The sequence below is a fragment of the Dasypus novemcinctus genome, chromosome 7, assembly GCF_030445035.2.
Source record: "Dasypus novemcinctus isolate mDasNov1 chromosome 7, mDasNov1.1.hap2, whole genome shotgun sequence".
Lineage (NCBI taxonomy): Eukaryota > Metazoa > Chordata > Mammalia > Cingulata > Dasypodidae > Dasypus > Dasypus novemcinctus.
In genome coordinates this window covers 136,496,458-136,517,396 of record NC_080679.1, presented here as the reverse complement: position 1 = coordinate 136,517,396, position 20,939 = coordinate 136,496,458, and the positions used below count along the sequence as shown (strand labels likewise).

At 43.0% G+C, this 20,939-nt stretch overlaps 1 protein-coding gene across 8 annotated transcripts in view; it reads left to right on the top strand.

Moving 5' to 3' along the window:
- The first annotated feature begins 1,171 nt into the window (after window positions 1-1,171).
- The window catches only part of PLEKHB2 (pleckstrin homology domain containing B2), a 53,051-nt gene continuing 33,283 nt past the window's right edge, over window positions 1,172-20,939 (top strand). Inside the window, exons 1-5 of one of the 8 annotated variants that reach the window (XM_058301199.2) lie at window positions 1,268-1,364; window positions 2,403-2,526; window positions 14,262-14,306; window positions 17,233-17,385; window positions 18,792-18,894. In XM_058301199.2, coding sequence (XP_058157182.1) covers window positions 14,270-14,306; window positions 17,233-17,385; window positions 18,792-18,894 — 293 coding nt within the window. In that variant the 5' untranslated portion in view covers window positions 1,268-1,364; window positions 2,403-2,526; window positions 14,262-14,269. Of the gene's footprint in view, window positions 1,365-2,402; window positions 2,527-14,261; window positions 14,307-17,232; window positions 17,386-18,791; window positions 18,895-20,939 lie in introns of all 8 variants that reach the window. The other 7 variants (XM_058301202.2, XM_012523714.4, XM_058301198.2 and 4 more) reach the window with 7 other exon arrangements.

The following is a 20,939-nucleotide window of genomic DNA, read 5'->3' as shown; positions in this document are numbered from 1 at the left end:
CTGGATTCAAATATTACTTTTTTTCTAGTTGTTTAAGTGACGCATATTCATTAAAGAGAATTTGGAAAATACAGAAAGTAGAAAGAAGAAGTATCATCTGTGGTCCCATCACTTAAAGACAATACGTTGGTGCAATTTTTGGATACTCCAAATCACCAAATATGTAGAAACTCCTGAAGGATACCTAAGACTAACAATGAAGATGGGCAAGGCTTAGACTCAGATCTCGACTGGTAGTGGGTCAAGAAGCTTGGAAATGTCAGGCCAATTTACCCAAGTTACTTGCTGGTGGCAGAACTAGGACAGATTCCAGATGACTCTATTCCTATGCATTTTTTTTTTTTTTCCTGTTCCAGGATTCAGTCCAGGCCACATTGCATGAGGTCTTCATGTCTCTGGTCTGTGACTGCTTTCCTGTCTTTCCTTGTTTTTGATGACCTCGATGCCTTTGAGGAGTCAGGTATTTTGTGGAATGCCCCTCCACTGGTATTTGTGTGCTGCTTTCTCATTATTAGACTGGGTTATGGGTTTTGGGAGGAAGACCACAGAGATGAAGTGCCATTCTCATCATATCTGATCAAGGGTGCATGCTACCAACAAACCTGCTGAAGTTGACCTTGATCCACTGACTGAGGTATTGTTTGTTAGGTTTCTCCTGGGAAAGTTATTATTTTTCCCACAACTGTACTCTTTGGAGGGAATTCACTATGCACAGCCCACACTCAGGGTTGGTATTAATTGGAATTCCAACCCTACAGGTGGTATTAATTGGAATTCTTCTGTAAAGGAGATTTACTCCTTTTTCCTTTTATTTATTCAATAATTTATATCAGTATAGACTCGAGTACATTTTATACGGGGTTATAATCCAATGCGGTGTCACTTATTTTGCTGCAGAAATTGTTCCAGCTCTTTCAAGTCGGCTCTCCGTCCTCCGGCATACCCCCATCCTTTTGATTTTGAAGAACTTCCTTACTTCTGGCACTACAAGGTGCTCCAGGCTCATCCTGTGTATAACTGCCCAAGCCTCGGCTCCTTTTATTGGAGTATGGTATTTGGAAGCCAAGATCTGGATGCTGCCAAACTCTTTTTATTTGAAACTTAAAGCAGCCCTTAAGAAGAGATGAAGAGCTCATCCCCTAACCCACGCCCCGCGCCCTCTCCCGGCTCTGGAGTGCTCCGCTGACTGACATACGCAGGCTCGCCGGGACCGGACTACAACTCCCAGCATGCCTTCGTCTCCGGGCGCATGCGCACAGCGGACGCCGTGACGTCACAGCCGGCCCCGGAAGCTCGGACGCGGCGGTCACTGCTGAGGGGTTGCGGGCGGTGTCCTTAAGCTCGGGGTCGGCTCGACTTCACTGGTGAGTGTCGGTGTCCGGGGGAGCCCGCGCAGCTTCCCGGCCCCTCGCCCTGCTGCCCCGCCGCCCGGCCTCTGCCCCTCACCCCCCGCGCGCGCCCGGGCCTCGGGGCCTCCCGGTAGCCGCCCTCCCGCCCGGGGCTGCCCGGGTCCCGCGCGGGCTCGGGTCCCTGCGGCCTGAGTGGCCGAGGGCGTGAAGGCGCTGGGTGCCCCTCCCGCCGAGGCCGCGCGCGCGCTGCCCACTCCTCCCCGTCCCGCCTGCTCCGGGGTTTGCGGTACTCGTAGTTTTTGATTCTTGGCTGCACATTGTCCTACGTAGTTTTCCTTTTCCATACTTGGTTCTCACCCAGGTAGGTTGAGAATTTCGGAGGTCGGGGATTTTGTTTTTGCGGCGGCCTAGGCTTTTAAAAATTTTATCCCCACGTCACTAGCAGAGCGTCACGAGTGAGTGAATAGTAAATTTCCGTCTTTCAGGGCGGGTGGAGGAAAGGAATGAGGTGGGGCAGTCACACTGTCAGAAAAATCGCGGGCGGCGAGAGGAGTTCCCGCCGCGGTGGGCCCCGGGCAGGAGCCTCTTCCACCCCCGCTGGGCTCTGCTCGCGAGGTCTCCTAGGGAATCCGAGCCAGGGCAGGAAGCGACTTGTCCCGGTCACTCGGGGAGTTGGGGTCTGAGCCGGGGCTGTTAAATCCCTGTTCACTTCTGGCCTCAGTGCAAATTTGCCGAGTAAGTTAACGGCCAGAACATGTCTGAGCATGTGTGTGTGTGCCTGCGGCGTGTGCATCTGCAGGAGGCCTGCGGGTACGAAGATGCTTCTAGGAGTGCTCCTGGGTCCAGGAACGTCCTCACCCTGGCGGGGCTGCCTGATGGAGATGGGGGGGGGGGGGCTGGAAAGACTCCCTCTGGCTGGGCGGGGGCCTCCTGGTCTTCCCTTATGCCAGTGTGTATTTTATATTGCAGTGATTTATTTCTTGACTCTTCCCACCCCTAACCCCAACACACACACTGATGTCCCTGAGGCAGGCATTGTTTTGTGTGTTGCAGGATCTTCCTGGTATACAACATGATGGCAGGTTGTAGATGCTCAGTAAATGCTTACTGAAGAAGGTTTCAGAAAAAAACTGAATCTCTTTATTAGCATCATGTTTTGAGGGTGTTCGCACATTCTGTAAGTAACTTTCCTGATAATCTCAAGGACCTGAATTTGGGAAATTATTTGTACATCAGTGGTATAAAAAGGACAGATCCCACTCTTGTGTTCATACTATTCCTTGGGAGGATGGGGGTTTTTCTTGATGCCCTCTAAAAGCTTTGCTGTGCTTCTCAGCTTGTCATCCTACATTAATATTTGGTTACTTTCTCTTTCCCTCCTTTTTCTATCTTACTGGATGTCTAAAGAAAGTAAAGAATTAACTTTATTAGTGCCAGGAACTACCAGAAAATGCAACGAGTGAGCTATTAAAAAAATAGTATTCTAAAGTTTGTTAGTTGAACTTAGTAATGTTTTATTGGTTATAAAAGCTGGCTGTATATTTATTTGCTTCTCAAGTTGATCATAGGTATATAAAGTTGGACTTTCTTGCCTCTTTGTCTTCCTAACCTGCCTTCTCTTGGATGAGTGCTTGTATGAGTCTTGTTATTAAGTGGTTTCTAGCAGGACAGCCAATGCCACAGTGTACTGACCTCTAAATACTGATTGGTCATCACGCTTCTTGTGCCTCTGTAGTTTTGTACTTCTTGCCTGTCCTTGAATAAGAGAGACAAGTTTTCCTCCTTTTCATAAGGAAGAAACTTGTACAGCTAAAGACTAAAGGAAAGGGATATTGCAAATCTTTGTTAGACAGGTAACCCCTGAATTCCAGTTCTTGGAACAAAATAGTAATAAGATTATATAGCATTTATCACCTCAGAGCACCTACTGTAGTCCCCTTTGGATGTATGATGTCATGTAATTCTCACAGTAAACCCATGTGTTGCATTTTATAGTTAAGACATTGAGGCATAGAGAGGTTTAGTAATGTGTCTGGAATCATTCCAGTTAGGAAAAGTCAAAGTGGGTTTCAAGCTCAGAACTCAGATCCCAAAGACAATATTCTTTCTATTCTACCTGTTAAATGGGTCCATTTAGGATAGAATGCTTTTAAAATGATTTGAGTTCAAACTTAAAACAATTGGAATTGTTGGAATATTATACTCTAGAGACCCACAGCAGGATCTAGACTTTATCTTATGTGTTTTAGATTATGCTTTAGATCTTGATTCAGGATGTAAATAATGAAATGTTGAAATAAATTTTTGAGTGCTCTAGAATTAATTATGATAAGGCAAAGAGCTATTCTTTTTCTTCAGAGACTGATTTGGTTATGCATTCTGAGAGGATTTTTTTTGCCCTCTAGGGCATATATGTTCAAATTTTGACCCTTAAGGGCATCTAAATTTACTAAGTCTTCTAAACCATATGAGATGCAGCCTGATGTCCTTGCAGCTTCTAGAATGCTTTAGATAAATTTCAGCAGGTGAGCAGTTACTATTTACTGCGTTGTTTTTTTTTTTTGGTTAGTAGTAATGTTTTTTTTTTTTTAATTTTTTTATTTTTTATTGACTTAGTAATAATATTACATTAAAAATATATATGTGAGGTCCCATTCAACCCCACCCCCCCACCCCCCCCTCTCCCCCCCCCCCCAACAACACTCGTTCCCATCATCATGACACATCCATTGGATTTGGTAAGTACATCTTTGGGCACCTCTGCACCTCATATACATTTATTTACTGCGTTTTAATAACTGCTAGGCACCATGCCACACATTTATAGGTTATTTCACCCAGATTTGGACCATCCTATCAAGGAGGTGGTGGTATTCTCATTTATAGATCAAGAAACTAAGACTTGGGAAAGGTAACTTGCCCCAAGTACTTTGAGAGTGATTGAACCAGGATTTGAACACTGGTCATTTGACTCCAAAGCCTGTACTTCTGCCATAGGCCGTATGAATTAAAAAAGTTTTTTAAATTTATTTTTTGCTTTTGTAAAGGGTATTTATTTGGGGTAGAAGCTTAGAATCACAAGGCCCTAAAGAGTCTAACTTAAGATACTATAGGAGGTACTTTTTCACCCAAAGTCATTGGTCATTTGTGAAGCAGGATGGCAGGTGATGCCTGTGAGGGTTTAGCCTTCCTTTCAAGGCTGCGTGGTGCCAGCTTCTTCCAATCTCAGCTGTAGGCTGGGATATGTCTTGTCTCTCTCCCCAGGCTCGTTTCTTTCCGGGCTCTGCTGCTCAGGTCTCTTCACAAGGTCTGCTGTAGACTATCAGGCTCATCTCTCTTCCCTGAGCCTCTGCTACGTCTAATGAGCTGTCTCTCTTCCTGTGTTGTTCTCTGTGTCTGTTCATACAGATGAACAGACATAGGCTTTTAAAAGCATATGGTCAAACTCATACTCTTCTGATTTTGAGTTACTATACTAAGTTCCTGTCATCCAATTAAAAACAACAAAGAACTGTCAGAGGAAAGATTCAAGTAGAAGTTTTAAAAAATATATATTTGAGGATAATTTAAATTATTGCTTTTGTGTTTATACTGATCAAAATAATATAAATGCATGGATTGAAAAGCCAAATATTATGTTAAACTTCAGAGTAAACAACCTAAGTCCCTGTTTACCCTCTTTCCATTACTTAGAGACAACCATTTTCATCTTTATTTAGCTGCCTTTTTTTTGAGTTTTTACTTTCATATTTCTAGATATGATACTGTTGATTTAGATATGATCTTTTGACTTCCCACCACTAAGATAAGACTTGTTCTTATACTATATCACCTTGTAAAATACCTTTTAAACCAGTCTCCCAGATGGTCAAAACTTAGATAATGTCACTTCTTTTTTTTTTTTCCCCTCCTCGAGTACTCTGCCCTGCCCCAATCAGACTGATTATTTTTTTAGGCCTGTGGCCTGGGTCTCTTCCTCCTGAGGGTTTTATTTATCTTAGACCTTTATTAGGCTATTATTTCCTCTTGGTTTATTGCCTGCTTTTTAAATTTATTTATTTATTTTGAAAATTTATTTCTCTTACCTTCCCCACCTCCCCCCAGATGTCTGCTCTCTGTCCATTTGCTCTGTGTTCTTCTGTAGCTGCTTGTGTTCTTGTCAGTGGCACCGGCAATCTGTGTCTCTTTTTGTTGCGTCATCTTGCTGCATCAGCTCTCCCTGTGTGTGGTGCCACTCCTGGGCAGGCTGCACTTTTTTCGCGTTGGGCGGCTCTCCTTATGGGGTGCACTCCTTGTGCGTGGAGCTCCCCTATGCAGGGGACACCCCTGCGTGGCACGGCACTCCTTGCACTCATCAGCACTGCATGTGGGCCAGCTCATCACACGGAACAGGAGGCCCTGGGTTTGAACCTTGTTTTAATTGTTTTTCCCACCTCTTGAGCTTTGTTTTCTTTCAGGGAGATTTCCTCTAGTTTGAAATTTTCAACTTTTCTATTAAATTTTAAATTTTGGTTGTCATTTTTAAGTGCTCTGAATGCTCCTGTTTTAGAATAGTCTGTTCTTGTTTTTTTAGATACAACATCATCTATTATTTCTCTGATGCTATTAGTATTTTTTTTTTTTTTTTTTTTAGTTTTCTTTTGCTCCCTGCATTGTTTCTGATGCCTGTGAGTTTTCTTTGTTTAAATTTTCTTTCCTTTCATCTCTAATTTTTTGTTTAGGCTTTCCTCAGATGTCTGATGATGCTTGCTATCTGTTCCTATTTAGGAGAGACAACTAATTTTAAGTCAGTGTGTTTAAGCTTATTAGCTGGTGTGCTTCCTGGAGGGTATTAGGTAGAGTCTGGCTTTTTAATTAAAGAACTCAACAGTTTTTGGTATCAGTGGGCATTTCCTCTTGGGCTGTGGCATCTTTGCCCAGAGCTGAAGTCTAGGAGGTGAATAAAGAAAGAGTCTGGGTATTTCAGACTTTCACTTCATATATTGCTCTTCTAAGTGTGGCTATTCACTTCCATTCTTAGCTGTGCCTGGCATCCCCAAGACCAGAAATTCCATGCTTCAACCTCAGGGTAGGGAGGGTAGTTGCCTGGATGTGTAGAGCGTTAAGTAACACCTCTCAAAAGCTTTCAGTAAAATTCTTATAGTCTTTCCAACTTCAGAATTACCTCATATCTCTGATTTCCTGAATCTTTGTAGTGTTCTGTGGCAGAAGTTGGCTTGCCTTGTTTGGGCTTCTGTTAGCACAAGACCAAGAAGAGAAAGGTAAATGTTAGTTACCACTTGTTGGTTGCTTTTAAAAGCTCTTTCTGAAAGCTCAGAAGCTTTAGATTACAAAAATGTTACATAAAAAATGTAGAAGATTCTGATATGCCCCACCCCCTCTCCTTCCCATACTTTCCCACATTAACAACATCCTTCATTAATTTTGTTTTCTGCTTCATTAGTTTTGTTCTCATCGTCTTTGTGATTCATGCCTTTTCCTCTTAACTGTCATTTTAGTTGCTTTTTCAGGAGGAAGCAGAGATAACCGTCTGTGCTGCTCCCTCTGCCATGCTTATAATCCGTCTTTATATGGGTGATTGTGAAGGTATTGACATGTCTTTTGTTTTGGATCCACGTTTTAATGTTACCTGTGTCTTCTCCCTTTGAAAATAAGTCTTCTGTGAGTTGTAGTGTATAGTGACAAGAAATATGGATTCTCCACAGAGTGGTTCAACAATGGCAGCGGAGGAATACTGATATGGGATGTTATTGACAGGATATATATGGTTGACAGGGAGTTATACAGGGCATATGCCCAGGGTATATGGTAATGTCTATATATACTCATAGTGGAAACAATTAAAAACAACAGCTGGAGGGGTACTGGGCTCCTGGCCGGGGGGTCACTGTTGTGGGCCCTGGGAGAGCAGCGGCAATCCTCCAGGTGCAACGGCAAAAACCAGGAAGGAAGGAGGGCCCAACAGTGGGCTCTTGATACTAATGGCTACACTTTTGAGCCTATGCACCTGCAATAAGAACAAGGCCTAGAGTAGCATTGTGCCTGGGGGTTTCCTCCTGACAGCCTTCATGTTACTCAAATGTGGCCACTCTCACAGCCAAACTCAGCGTGTAGATGTGATGCATTCCCCCCAGCGTGGGACACGACACCCGGGGATGAGCCTCCCTGGCACCGAGGGATCACTACCACATACCAGCTGAAGAAGCAACTAGAAAATGACCTTGAATTAAAGATTCAATGCGGAACAGCAGAATATACCTATCTGCATATAATAACATGACTTCGGGAAGCGGTTTGACCTAATGTAAGGGGGAAATGGAAAGGAGAAATGAGATTATAAGGCTGTGAGTCTCTAAAAAAGAGTCTGGAGGTTGTCACAAGGAATACCCCTATGTACAACTGAACAGAGTCTAAGAGACAGATAAGGTAGATACAACCCCAGGTATTGGTTCTTTTGAGGGATAAAGAGACCCACGGGTTCTATGGTCATGGCAGAAGGGGTTCACTGCCATGACAGATGGCCCTTCTTTGGAGCTGGTGTTTCTGCATGATGGAAATGGACTCAGAGGGGATCTCTTTTCACAAGACTTGCATGCTACTTTATTGGAATTGTAGTTGGTGCTGGGTTTAAGTTATATGTAGGGGATTTGAATCTCTGGACTGATAATATGACACCCAGGCCCAGAGCCTCAACAGACTTCAGCTCCTACACTTTGACTTATTGGACTTACTCCACTCAGCTAACATGGAGTTGAAGAAGGTCAACCACCACAACATGGAGCCTAGAGTGTCTACAACTAGAAGCGGGAAGAGTGCATCCAGTACCCAAGTGGAATCTAAGCCCTCACTTGACATAGGTGTGCAATGGACACAACCAATCCAATGTCCACAGAGAAAATGTGGAATGGGTGTGGGAACGGTAGCCATGGGGGCTGCTGGGTGTGGGGAACGGGAGGAAGGGATGAGATGTGGAGGCGTTTTCGGGACGTGGAGTTGTCCTGGATAGTGCTTCACGGACAACTACGGGACACTGTAGATCCCCCCAGGGCCCACTGGATGGAACGTGAGAGAGTCTGGGCTATGATGTGAACCATTGACTATGGGGTGCAGTGATGCTCAGAGATGAACTTACCAGGTGCAATGGATGTATCACGATGATGGGAGAGAGTGTTGCTGTGGGGGGAGTGGGGGGCGGGGGCGGTGGGGTTGAATGGGACCTCATATATATTTTTTAATGTAATTAAAAAATAATAATAATAAATAAATATTAAAAAAAAAAAAGAAATATGGATTCTCTAGAAATATATAAGGAGAGGGAAATGGAAAGATGGATGTTTAAAATCTGCCCTTTTGGTTTTTTGCCCCTTGGCACACTGTATCCCAGGTAACCCCAAGGCAGGGCAGTCTGGCAGGATCCAGGACCAGGAACTGGTCTAGGCTAACGGGTGGGGTTGCCTGGTTGGGCAGTGGCGTGTGAGTGCTCTGTGAGGCAGAGGGCAAGCAGGCTTAGTGACAGGGAGTGTTCCCTCCCTCACTCTGCGGTCAGGGTCCAGGAGACATCGGAGAAGCCCGCAGGGGACAAACTCTAGAAAGATTTAGTGACATCTGGTATAGGTGAGGTGGGCCATTTAAAAGCAGGAGATTGTGGCTGCTCGTCTAAGGAGTTGACTGCCCTTAGTGTGATTTTATTTATTCTGCAGGGTGTAGAAAGCCTGGATTTTGTTACATACTGATTATGGGTAGGAACCGGAGCTCACGGTGCTCTTGCTGCAGACAACTGTGGGTCCTGAGGCAAGCGTCTCCATGGCGTGATACCAGCATGGTGGTTGGCACCATCTGATGCCATCTGATGGAGGAGTCCAGTGGACACAGGCCATGGCTACATGTCTCTTTAATGGAGACAAAGAACTTACCACCCTGCACTCTTGACAGCTGTGCTCCTTGCATTCTCTGCTAGGTGGGCAAAGTGCCCTGGCTTCAGTCCCCAAGAAGATGCCTGGTGGCTGATGATACTGCCTGATCAGAATGCAGATCCCACAAAGTGCCTTAGGAAGCTCCCATTGTCGTGGGATTTCATATCCTCTTGGCATCTCCTGATTTTTCTCCAATCTGGCTTGTAAATGTCTGCCCAGCAAGTGCAAGTAACCAAACAACACATTCCTTGGTGTGTGAATCCAGGGTTCATTTTCCCAGGGTCATTTCTCTCCGGTGCTTAAATTTTAGGCTAGCGGAAGCCTGCTTCTACAATCTTCCCTTCTAAGTTTTAGTACACTTGAGCCCTCAACTCAGAAGTATAGTCTTTTTGTGTTAAAAAAAAAAAAAAGAACTCTTTCATTTTAGAAAACAAAACAGATATCTCTTACTGTTAACATGGTAACCACTTGAATTGTACAGTGAAGGGAAGGTATTTTACAAATCAAAGTGTTGTATCTTTTTTTCATACTGATAGAATGATTTGTTATCCCCATCCTCAGTTGTGTGAAATTGGACTCACATTGGAATGTATGTCTTTTCACTAACGCAGTCTATATCATTGCATCCTGTTTTGGTTATCACTTCATATTTTTTCAGTCTCAGTTAACTCTAATTAACTATAATTATTATTTTGACATGTTGTCTCAATTTGGCCTTTAGATGCCCTTTCTTCAACTGCTTGGCTTCTTTATCCTTTCTAAAGGCATTCCTGAAAATACCCTTGCTTTGTGACAGTGACAGGCACGTCTTGAGATATCCTGAGCTCATTCTCAAGGCCTGCTGGCTCCTTTTAGAGGAGACTAGTGTTAGAGATAAAAATCTGGGCACTAGTGTACACATGCGATTGTTCCACATAGTGATTACAGGTAGACAAGGTGATATCAGTTTGATGCTCCTTAAGTCAGCAGACTTCCAAAAGTTATGAGTTTCTGTTACTCCTTCTTTTAAGCTTCTTTCTGTTTTGTTCTAATGCACTATTTCACTCTCTACTAGTTTAGAACTATTTTATGTAGACATACCAAGCATATATTTATGATGTCTTATAGATACAGAAGTTTTTCTTGTTTGTTTTTGAATTTTGACTCAATTTCACTTTCTCCTTGTCAACAATTTGTGAGTCCCAACTACTTGAAAAGTAAAGGAAACCCAGCCTTAGCCCCAAGGAAACACCAAAGAAAACGTGGGCATGAGATCTGACCCATACAGTTACTAGATAATAATCAGAGATAATAGGAAATCTCTGGATCTTGAAGTTTTCCTTAAAACTCTGGTTTAACTCTCTTTATGGGTGCCTTTGGTAGTGGTGGAGCCTTATGGGCTGGACTCTTATGGGCCTTCAGTGAACGTAGCTATTCTTAATCTCAGTGTCACGTCAGTATGGCATTTTGACTGTTAACAATGACAGCAGATACAGCCAAATCAATGCAAAGAATCATTAGAGACTAAAAGTTTTACCACAGATGTTCAGGTAGGCACCTTCCTGTTGCTCTACATTTTTACACTGTTCATTGGGTTCTACGGTTCCTAACTCATAAAGGTGCCGTTGTATTTGTATGGCAACATTTCAGTCAGGTTTTATATTTGCATTGCATCTAGGTAGCTCCCAGTACATTTACAAGTAATTTTTGGCCTGTTCTTAGATCTCACATGAAATACAAACTGAAAGTTCACATTATGACCATAGGAAGTTTCAGTGTAAGTGTCTGGGATTTGGCAAGAAAGAATACATGCCACACCCCCTCCAGTTCCGCATTCTGTGGTCACATCATGACAAAGAAAAGGCAGTGGAGCTGTGTATTTTTTAAAGTGATGCTATTGTTAACATTCTTTCTTTTTTTAAACTTTTTATTGTAACAAATATACAGCACAAAATTTCCCATTTTAACCACTTTCATTAGTAGCAATTATAGTCACAATACTGGGCTGCTATCACTGATATCTTTTACCCTTACTTTTTCATCACCTCTTTGACCTTCACAATAAAGAAGATACAATAGGTATTTCATTTTCTTCGCGTCACCTGTCTTTAGTTTTTAAATTTAACATGTCTCTTCCACTAGAGTGTAAGCTCTATGAAAGCAGGGACTCTGGCCTGGTCACTGCTGTATCCTACGTGCTGAGACAAGGGTGGTAAGTGGTAGGTAGTAAGTGCCCCAAAGAAAAATATTTGTTGAATGAAAATACATCAACTGTGATGGTGTTATTTCTCTGCCTCAGATTCTTTTGGAAATAGATGATTGTTTTTAGGATATTTGAGGCTGCAAGTCGCAGGACCCTGAATTCAGCCCAATTCAGCAATAAGGAACCTATGGTTTTGCTCAGCAGGAAGCCCCTGTGGGGTGGGTGTGGGAGTTGGTTGGTTCTGGGCTCAGGAGCGTCAGCCGCGCCATCTCTAGGGTCCGCTCTCCTGAGGCTGGTCCCCTACAGCTGGACGGTGGCTGCCAGCAGCAGCGAGTAGCGTGCTCCTCTGTTCACATCCGTTGGAGGAAGGGGCGTGGGGGACCTGCTTTTTTATTTAGTATGCTTGGGACTGTGTGTTTAAGAACTTACTCCTGTGGGGAAAAAACTATATGAGGAGAATTGAAAAACTTATTTCCTTTCTCGGTGTGGTCAGAACAGGAGTGAGTTGGCAAAAATTGCAAGGACAGTGAGAACTTTCAGAGTATAAGATTTTGGAGATGCTGGAGTATCTGACCCCAAAACACTCTGTTCAACTAATGTCACTCACTCTCGCTTACTTAGGTCTGTAGTCTCCTGCTTTCTTCAGAATTCTTATTAGATAGGTGTTGGCCTTGTGCTCAGTTCTTATTCTCCTTGGCCTCTGGAGTGTGGTATTTGTCATCATCACATTGAAAGGGACTGTCTCTGTCCCTGAAGTGCACAGGATTTAAAGATGATATCACAGGGCCCCCATATTCATCCACCTCATGCATGGTGACCCTTCATGGAACCATCCTCCAGGCAATTTCCAAGTCACCCGATGAGGACAGCGACTGGACTTGGGACTCGGGTCTCGGGAGGTGCACAGGTGATTCATGCTATAACCTCCCAAACAGCTTGTGCCCAGTATTCTGAGGGATGTCTCAGCAATAAGCCAAGTCCCTCTCTAAGACTAGAAATAATGGCTAACGAATACCTGGAGGGGAGGGGCAGCTGGGTGTCATAGGCGTGGCCTGGGTCCTCCTCGGTGCCCAGTGGCTTATGAACATCCCCCGGATGCTCAGATACACCACAGCTGTCCTGGCCGACCCTAGTCGCCTCCGTAGCCCTCAACAGGGCCTCTCTTTTCCTCCCTATGTGTCTTTCTTCTCCCCGTCTTCTTAGGAGACTTTAGAGTGTTCTCCACCTCCACTCTCACCCGCAGCCCCCAACCCCCTGGCAAGGAACAGCTTGCAGGACTGGCCCCTGGCCCTCATGCAGGCCCCACAAGGCCTTCCACGACTTGTCTGAGGCTCTAGGAGGTTGCCTAAGTCTGGTGCTGGAACAGGAAAGGAGCCGCCTGAGCTAGTATGGTCCCAGGAGTGTCTGACCCCTGACCCTTAGGCATCCTTTGCGAAGAAGGGACGCGGTGGCCTCCCTTAGTGTCAGGTAGCTGGACTTGGGCTCCCTCTTGGTCCTGGAGGCCCCACAGGGTGCCATGGGGCAAGAAACCCACCTCCGCTGTCCTTGGAGGGCAGCCTCTGGGGACCTTTCTGGCCTGGTGGCACCTGTGTTCTGGCACCACCCCATTAGTGCTTGGTAGATTGATCCAGAAGGCCCTCCTGACCTGACCCAAGGGATGTCCATAGGGTACAAGATCACGGGTGGACTTCTCACAAAGGTGATCTGAATCCAGTGTCCCCATGACGAGTTAGGTTGAGGGTTAGGATGAGGGAGAGGCGGGCTATTCATTTTCAGGTCAGGGAATTAGGGTGACAGTTAAAGTGGTTGTGACTGTGACCATGAGCTGGACCCATGTTGCCTAAGTGGCCCGTGATAAAAGTCCTTTTTCCTACCTGGTTCCCAGTTGTTAATATCCTGTCCACAATAAACTAAGTATTATCTGGAGGTCCGGAATTGCCAGTGATGGCCTGGGAGGCCCTGGGAGGGTGCTCTCGGATGCTGCCTGAGTGCATTTGGTGTCTGGTGAATGTCACCCAAATGCCCAAGTCCAAGAGTTGTGGATGGGAGCCAGGACCAGCCCCACACCCTGTCTGAATATGTGAAATCTTTTAGATATTGTCAAATTCCTCTCTCAAAAAATGTAACGGTTTTCATTCCTGCTATGACCTTTCCTTTTCACAAGGTACCATGGAGTTTTTCACTTGTGCCTATCTAATAGGAAAAATTAATTCTGTTTTGATGTTTTTCTGTTGAATTGATAGAGAAATTGAGTGTTCTTTTTATGAGTTTATTGGCCATTTGTGGTTCATTTTCTGTAAACCACCTCAAACTTTTCTTTATGACACTTATGAGCTCAGTGGAAATGAGCTCATAGCTGCCTTATGGTTGTAAATACTTTTTCTTAATTTGTCGCTAATCTTGTTGACTATTTTCTTTCCTCTTACAAAAAATTTTGATTTTTTATGTAGTTAAATTTGTCAAACTTCTTCCTGACTTCTGATTTTCCATCCTGACTTGGCCACTTAGCCTGACTGGGCATATCGGGGATAAAGCCGAGCAGCTGGACAGCAGAACCATAAGACCTGAGCAAGTCAAGACAGAGCCAAGGCTTAGTGTTCCCGGGGCTGCTGTAGGTCTGTTGAGTGGAGTTAGAAATGTGGGCAGGGTGCTTAGGCCGAAACCCAGGGTGGGAGGTGAGGGGTGAGGTATTCAGTAAATGTTGGGTGGCCAATGAGGTAGAATGACCTTGCAAGGGATGAGGTTAGGGGCTTGGGCCAGATGGCCTTTCTCCTTCTGGGTGTAATTTTTTTCACCTGCCTCTTTCTTCTCCTGTAGGTGAAGAGATGGCGTTTGTAAAAAGTGGATGGTTGCTGCGACAGAGTGAGTACAGGAAACAAGTACCTCGGTCTGGTTTTGGTGTTGCCTAGGACACTTCTTTATCTCCATCTGATGAAACAGACCACACTGAAAAGCAAATAGTAAAGCCTTATTAATGTTGTGGCCCTGAATTTCCTCTTGAAAAGTGTTAGAGCTCTAGGAACCATCTTTCTCCATTCCACGGAGCTCCTTGATTACTGCAGAGACAGGAACCAGGAAATGGTGACAGTTGCTGCTGGTTTCTCTTTCCTCACTACCAGGGTCTATTATTAATGGCTGACCTGAAGCTCTGCCTGAATCTAACCTGCCTCGTTGATATTTTGTCACGGAGGTACTAGAATCTTTGGGTGTAGGAAATATTACTACCTGGGGATAGAGCAGTGGCTCAGATACCAAGGAGTTAGTAATATAGGGATGAAGATATGACTTGTTGGAATGAATTTATCTAAAACCAAACCTGTTTTCCAGTTCGTGTCTCCAAAAGAATGCCAGGGAGGAGATTTATGGGATTGAGATCTACTTCTTAGATTTATCTCTGTGATCCTTTCTTTCGTAGACTATCTTTGAGGCTGCTGGCCCAAATAGGATTCATAGTACATTTTAAAGAGGGGATAACCAGCTCTGTTTATTAAAGGAAGAATAAGCAGATTATTCTGCTTCTTCTCAAAAGAGCAGACTTAAGGGAAAAGTGGATATTTGTATCATCTGTGATTCTAGCTGCAGTACATACTGTTTATTGCTCAGAGACACAGATTTATGTCTGAGTGATACCTTCAGAACTTACCTCAAGTTGAAACTAACAGTGACAAATGGACTACCTCCCTTAGATGGTTCATAAAAATTATTGTTTACAAAGCTTGTTTATGTTCCTATTGTAAAGACTTTATTTATATTTTCTTATTTCATTCTCACAACAGCCCCAAGAGGTTGGTGATATTATTATAGTTTTCCAGTTAAAGAAATTGAGGTTCAGCAATATTAGGTAACTTGTCCAAGAGTAAACAATGGGCAATAAACCTGCATTCAAACTCAGGTCTGCCCAATGCTAATATCATTTCTACCAGGAGTTGTCTCTCTCCCTTGACCAATTCTGTAGTTTCTAGACCTAGAGCTGAACCAGGTAGTCTATCAAGGTCTGTTAGAGCCCTTTTTCTTGGTTTAGATACAGCTGTTGTCATGTTCATTTTAAAAAGAAAATCTTGGCATCTAGCCTCAATCTTTGCGTACGTTTTCTTGCCTTGGGCTTTGTGGTCCTAACTTCCCCAGTGGTCAGGGTCATGGGGGGCTTCGCTCAGGCCTTGAGGGTGTGCCTTCCTTTGCTGGCCCTTTCAGTATCCTCTGCTTTTCTCCTTAGGCTGTGGTGCACCACCTCAGCTGTACGTGGATGCTTTGTTCTCCTAAGTGAGGGCTGACCTTTTGACAGCTTTGTGCTTCCCATCCCTGCCTAGCATAGCGATGCACACAAAATAGACGTCCTTTCAATAAATTGTACAGGCTTTTCCCATGCCCTGGTCCATGGCTATTTGAAAAGTATATTCAGAAAATGTAATCCATATCCTCCTCCCCAGATGTGTGGGTTGATTTTTCTTCTTTGCTAAAAGCAGAAATACCTGACAAAATAAAATAAGGTGAAGTGTATTATATTTACCAGGATTCAGAGCAGCCAGGATACATGTGTGGCCATGTATAGACAAAGTGATCCCCAGTGTTCCTTCTCCTGCTGTTGCCACACAGACTGTCAGGGCCCCATATCTGACCACTGGATGGCTGCCTGACTTGGGAATCTGAGGCAGGGCTTTGATGGCAGGTGACAGATACCTGGGCAGAACTCCCCAACCCAGGGAGTCTATCTGGAAGTTTCTGCATGGCTTGGATGCTGCCAGTCAGATGGATACTAGGTGTCACTTACTGATCCATTTGGCAGGTGCTGTGGATGCCACTCCCAGTGAGGAGGGTGCCTGAGACTCGTAAAAGAAATTCTGAAAGCTGGTACTGCATATTTGATTGGCATCACTAGTAGATATGAGTGCATAGTAGGGAGGCACATGGACTGAATTTATCCACATTGGGCAAGAATCAGAGTGAGGTCTACAGAAACAGAAGATGCAGTCTAGTTTCTAAAGTAGTGGGCTCTGGACAGTGTGTGTATGTGAGAAAGGTGCAGGGGTGACTTAGGCCTGAAGCTGAACTTTAACGTCACTTCTGTGGTTTTCCCTTCTGGCTGACAAGGACATGATAGCTTAATAAAGTTAAGTGCCTCTTCCAAGAGTGCAAAATGAAAGGCTAAGTTCTGTCTAGGTGTGAGGTAATTGAGTGCGTGCGGGTAGGAGTCAGGCTCCAGGGTCTGGGTCCTGCCATGTCTCCCATGCCTGACTTTGTCTCTGCATCTGAGTTAGGAGCGGAGGTATCTTTGGGCTTGCTCAGAGGTGAAAATGTTTAAAAGACTTAAAGGAAGGCCATTAAGAAAAAGAAAAAAAGGTATTTTTCCCAAAGAGGAAGGTATTACTGTTACTTGCAAATAGACACCTCACATTCCATCATTTTGTGGACAGTCCAACAAATTTAGATGCTACTAGGAAAATTTAGTTCTACCACATGGGGACTTAAACGTTAGACATGTTTCATTAGTTCAGAATCAAGGTATTTTTTGAACTTAATGTGGTTTGTTTTTTTAAGTTTTGGGACGTGCTTCCTCTTCAGCCTCAGTTCCTCATCGAGGTAGTGTCTGCAGCGTGTTACAACAGAGCCCTGCTGCAGCGTGGTTTCCATGCCCTTGAGGTTGCTTTCTCATGGGCTCTACCCAAGTGTACTTCTGGCTCCCTCCCCCGGGGGATGTTTCCTTTGGGTTTCTTGCTCCCAGTTACCTGGGAATTAGAGGACAAAGATCTTGTTCTTTTGGCTCAAAGCCATGGTTTCCCATTTTTTTCAGGTACTATTTTGAAACGCTGGAAGAAGAATTGGTTTGACCTGTGGTCAGATGGCCACCTGATCTATTATGATGACCAGACTCGGCAGAGCGTGGAAGATAAGATCCACATGCCCGTGGACTGCATCAACATCCGAATGGGACACGAGTGTCGGGGTAGGGGTGTCTTGGCCAACTCTTATCATCTACCCTGTGTCTGTTCTCGGTGCCCACTGGATCTTCTTCTGTACCATTCTCATTTCATTAACAGACCAAGGAAAGGTTCTCTCTGAGAAGTGGGTAACCACAATGGATGCTAAGCATTTAGACGGGTTTGCTTTGGGCAAATTAATTTTTCATCTGAGTTAGACCCACTCCATTTAATATGGAAACAAAAACAACTCATGTCGCTTGCTGTCATGGAGAAGTTAAAGAAACGAACAGTTGGGAACTCTAAGAAGGAAGAAGGGTGACTCAGAAACTGGCATCTGTTTGATGATGGCTCCAGTCAGTTTCTTAAAATCTGGGATGACTTGGTGTCCTGGAGTTATCCTAATATTTGTTTTAAAAGAGTAGATTTTAACAAACATAAGACCTTTCTATTTCTAGTAAGTGGCACGTGTAGACTTCTGTGTCTGTTTTACTAGCTCTGCTGCTAATTGGAATAGGAGCCACAAAGGAGGTGTTTGCTTGTAGGAACCATTTTTGTAACTTCTGTCCCTACATATTAGTTCTTGAGATCCAAGTCTTCCTTCACTAGCTATTGAAATCCCTACCTAACCCAGGCTCAAATATTGTTGCTCTTACTTCTTGGTACCCAGGGCTATATTAAAATTCTGCTTTTCACTTTTGTTAAAGCGTGAACTGGTTTGATGTTTCCTGTGAATAACAGCAGTTAACTACTGTGTTATCTGATGCTTATCTGAACACTTTTCAATGTGTGAGAGCTTATTCTTCTAATGTGTTAGCTAGTCTATACATCCCAGTATGTAGATTGCCTTCTAGAAGAGGTGCTGAAATGCTCACTTCTTGCTTCTTCAGGAACTTTAATTAGAACCGAGTTGTGATTCATGTCTTTGATTCTGTAACACAGAACAAAGATATTTATGTAATTGGAATGTTCGCTCTCCAAAAGCTACAAACCACAGTCAGTTTTCCTTTGTATTCTTCCTGTGTGTATTCTGCCTGTATTTGAATCACTTGGTAGCACCTGTGGGTTTTAGTCAGAAGTATTAATTTAATTTACTTTAATTCTATCAGTTCTATTCATTTTAGTTAGAAGACTATAAATGCAGAATACTGCTAATTTTTGTATTGGTTGTGTCTCTGAGAGCCACAGCCTTGTGTCCAGGTTTGGTGGCACTCTGGTGTGGAAGTTTTCTTGGCTGCTGGTCTTTCCAGTGAACCTAGCTGTTTCCTTCCATCTTCTTGGCTTAAGCCAAGAGTTCTTTCCCAGATGTATTAGTTAACTTATTCATTCTAATCCTTTGCTTACCTGAGAAGTTAGGTCTCTTAGAATTTTATAAGAAGATATCCTTTTAAAAAATTATGTAAATATTCCTTATTCTACTTATTTTTCATAGATATTCAGCCTCCAGATGGAAAACCAAAAGACTGTATGCTGCAGATTGTTTGCCGAGATGGGAAAACTATCAGTCTTTGTGCAGAAAGCACAGATGATTGTTTGTAAGTTTTGGTTTCTTATACAGTGTTAAAAAATATTTTGTTTTAATTTCCAGTTAGATTTCCTTTTTCAGGAAGAGAAAAGAATGGAGTGGAGTTTTCCTTCAGGCTGCAGAATAAGTGTCTCAGAGAGGATGGATGAGGGAAATGTAAACGGTCTTTTCCATTTGTAATAACCTTGATTCTAGTTTCTGCTTCTCAAGGGTGACCTGGGCAGGAACCCAGGATACAATGAATGGCAGAACGTAGCAGTATATAGGCACTTTGTGCTCTCTTTTTCATTTCTTTAGATGCGAATTGGATGATGGGCATAGTCGAACATTTTCTTAAATTGTGTTATTTTTATGTAAATTTTTTTTTACTTTTTAAAATTGAAGTACATCGTTCATACATGAACATACATAAACAATAAATGTATAGTAAAAGCTGTGAACTTACAAAACAAACACGCATAATATCATAGAGTCCCATACATCAACCCACCATCAACACCTTGCATTGTTGTGAAACATTTGTTACAAATTATGAAAAATATCAAAATCTTATTACTAAGTCCATATCTTATATTCAGTATATTTTACCCCCAACTCACCCTATTATTATTTCTTAAAATATATTTTTATTACAGAAGTTATGAATTTATAAAACAATCATGTACATGGGTAGAATTCCCATACAACATCCTTTCACCAACATGCCACATTATGGTGGAATATTAATTACAGACTATGAGATAATATCAGGCTATTACCACTAACCATGATCCATAGCATACATTTGGCACACTTTTTTCATACTCCTGTTATTAAAACAGTATGTCTTTGGTTTAGATGCATGAGTATTACAATATTGCTGTTAACCACAGCCCATAGTTACTCCAGTTTTTTTTTTCCCATGCTTCTCCACATTCCCACCACCCTGTAATAGTATATTTGCTCTAACTCATGAAAGGACACTCGTGCATCTGTACCATTAGCCACAATTCTCATCTACTTCTGGGTTCACTGTTATCCCATCCCTAGATGATTCTCTAGCTTTTTTTCAATTGACATTGACATGTCTGTTTAAAAGGCCTTTTCACTTCACAGTTAATGCTTTATTAAAGAGTGCTGGCATCTGTGTCATGCAGCCTTTTCTTTCCTTTGGGGTTTCTTATTCTCTTTTGCCATCTCTAAAGAAAGGATGGAGAAATGCAAGGAAGAAAACCCAACTTTAAACATTGGTGTTCATGTTGGAACAGAATCTTGAAACCACTGATTAAAACGAAATTTGGGGAGAAGAGTGTTTTTTTTCTGTCCACTTTGTACCATTACCATGGTATAACTCTGAAGTCATGAGAATTCACTAGCAGAAATTATTGAAATATTTTTATTTATGTGATATTTTCACAAAATTCTGTAGACCATTTTTTCAGGGTACCTGCCTCCACATTTGACTTACATACTCATCTTTAGTGTAAACATTCATTCCTTGCAAAACTCTGTTTATTTTAAATTCCAGATATAGCTTCTTTGTTATATTTTTCTGATTTATATCACTGGATCTTAAATGGTACATTCCCTAAGAGATGTAGCTTTGCCTAAGACTGATGGAGGAGTGCTCACCTGACAAGCCAGTTTGCTACTTTAGTAAAGTGTTCTATATTATTACTATTTAATACTAGTTAACATATATTGAGCACGTACTTTGAACCAGGCACTGAGCTAGCTGCTTTACATACATTATTTATGTTTTGAGGTGGGTACAGTTTATTCCTATTGTTATAAGAAATTGAGGTGTAGAGAGGTTAAGTAGCTTCCTATGTTAGTTTTGTATTACTTCTGTGACAAATTACCACACGCTCAGGGGCTTAAAATAATAGTACGTATTTGTTGTCTGACAGTTTTGTAGGTCAGGAGTTCAACCTGGGCCTCACTGCCTAAGATTAAGGTGTAGGGCTGTGTTCCTTTCTGGAGGCTCTGGGGGAGAATCTGTTTCTTGCCTTTTAAACTGGCTTCTTGAGGCCTTCTGTATTCCTTGGCTGTGGCCCCTTCCCCAACCAGCAGTGG